The sequence below is a fragment of the Drosophila santomea genome, chromosome 3R (assembly GCF_016746245.2).
Source record: "Drosophila santomea strain STO CAGO 1482 chromosome 3R, Prin_Dsan_1.1, whole genome shotgun sequence".
Classification (NCBI taxonomy): domain Eukaryota; kingdom Metazoa; phylum Arthropoda; class Insecta; order Diptera; family Drosophilidae; genus Drosophila; species Drosophila santomea.
This window is the reverse complement of record NC_053019.2, coordinates 26,259,648-26,261,089: the sequence shown is the minus strand read 5'-3', so window position 1 is coordinate 26,261,089 and position 1,442 is coordinate 26,259,648. Positions and strand designations below refer to the sequence as shown.

At 43.4% G+C, this 1,442-nt stretch overlaps 1 protein-coding gene across 1 annotated transcript; it reads left to right on the top strand.

Moving 5' to 3' along the window:
- The first annotated feature begins 202 nt into the window (after positions 1-202).
- LOC120451265 lies at positions 203-1,232 on the top strand. The gene is made up of 2 exons (XM_039634794.2): positions 203-532; positions 593-1,232. The coding sequence occupies exons 1-2, from the start codon at positions 265-267 to the stop codon at positions 826-828; spliced, it is 504 nt and encodes a 167-aa protein (XP_039490728.1). The 5' UTR covers positions 203-264; the 3' UTR covers positions 829-1,232.
- Positions 1,233-1,442: the final 210 nt, after the last annotated feature.

Sequence of the window (1,442 nt, the reverse complement as noted above, 5' to 3'; positions counted from 1 at the left end):
AAATTTATTTATTTATTTTTTGGGTCAAATGGAAATGCTAGGCAATTAGTATTTTATCTCGAATTTCCTCGAATGCAATTGCAGCTGAATTATTTAGGGATGCTGAATTTATTCGAAAATACTTTCACCATGTATGAAATAATTGTTCACTAAAGGCACATAATTTTTACAATACCAATACGATTTGAATATAAACAGCACTAGCACAGAGCAATCTTTCAAAAAAACACACTCACTCCACACACTAGACTTTTGATATAAGACATGCTGACCGGAAAATGTCTGGTAGTGTGTTTAATTGTATATTTATGCTATGTAGGACTAGGCGGCGCATCGAAGGACGAAGTCGAGGTGCGGACAGTGGGACCACAGTGCTCGAGCTGCATGAAAATTCAGCGCAAATGTACCGTCTCACAGTCCGGAATGTTTTGTAAAAATAAAACGGATAAAGAAAAGATACTATTTTCAACCAAAAAAGGCATACGATTGTACCATTTGCCCGGTTGTGTTCCACAGAAGTATAACATTACAGGTAAGTAATTCCTATGTGATAAAACTCCGATGTGTGCCAGACAACTAATGTGTCTTAAAGGTCCCATTTTGGACTGGTGCTGTCTGTGGTCGCCGAAGTTGGGCTGCCAGCAATTGGCCGGAATCTACTACCAAAACCAGTCGCGCTGGAAGGACACCTGCGACATTTGCCTGCACTCCTGCGCCTGCGATGAGGATAAGAACGGGGTGGTCAAGTGCACACCCATGGCTACTACACAATGGCTAGCTGCTTTGGGGATTCTGGTCCTGCTGTCGGGGTCTTATCGTCGTTCTTGAGATGCGCTGCTTTGCATATCACTGGAAATTCAATAAAGTTGCCTGCATGGGGGAATTTCGAGTGGCCGGGCATGCAAACATACATACCAGAAAAACAAAGTGGCCATTGCACTAAGCCAAGGCGAATACAAATCAAGTCAACAATGGGTCTGCCACTGTCCCCCAGCGACACGGTGCACATGACTCTGGCCAAAAGGGGAACAGGGGAATGGCTTATTGTTTCTGTTGATTTTTCCCAGAGACTGCCAGTGCTGAGCGATATTCAGAAGGTTAACTAACCTGATGTATGGAGTATGTTCGAGTTATGTTGGAGTTCCAAGAACACATTGTTAATTAACAGCACGCCAAGAAATAATTCGATATTAGCGAAATGCTATCCAAATATATGATCAGTGTTTTCCATATGGCATCTGTTATTTCGCGGCAAAGTAGGTGCTTCAATCCGTAGGGTGTGAATTTATGTACACACGAATGGAGATGAACCAAAATTGGAGCAAGCGTTCCCTTTTCGAGTCAAAGTCCCAGAATGGAGCCCGGCCTTTGTCTGTCAGTTCGTTGGCCCATTTCCAACTCTTATGTTGCCCGGCTGCAGCGCCCAAAATGCAAATGAGCAA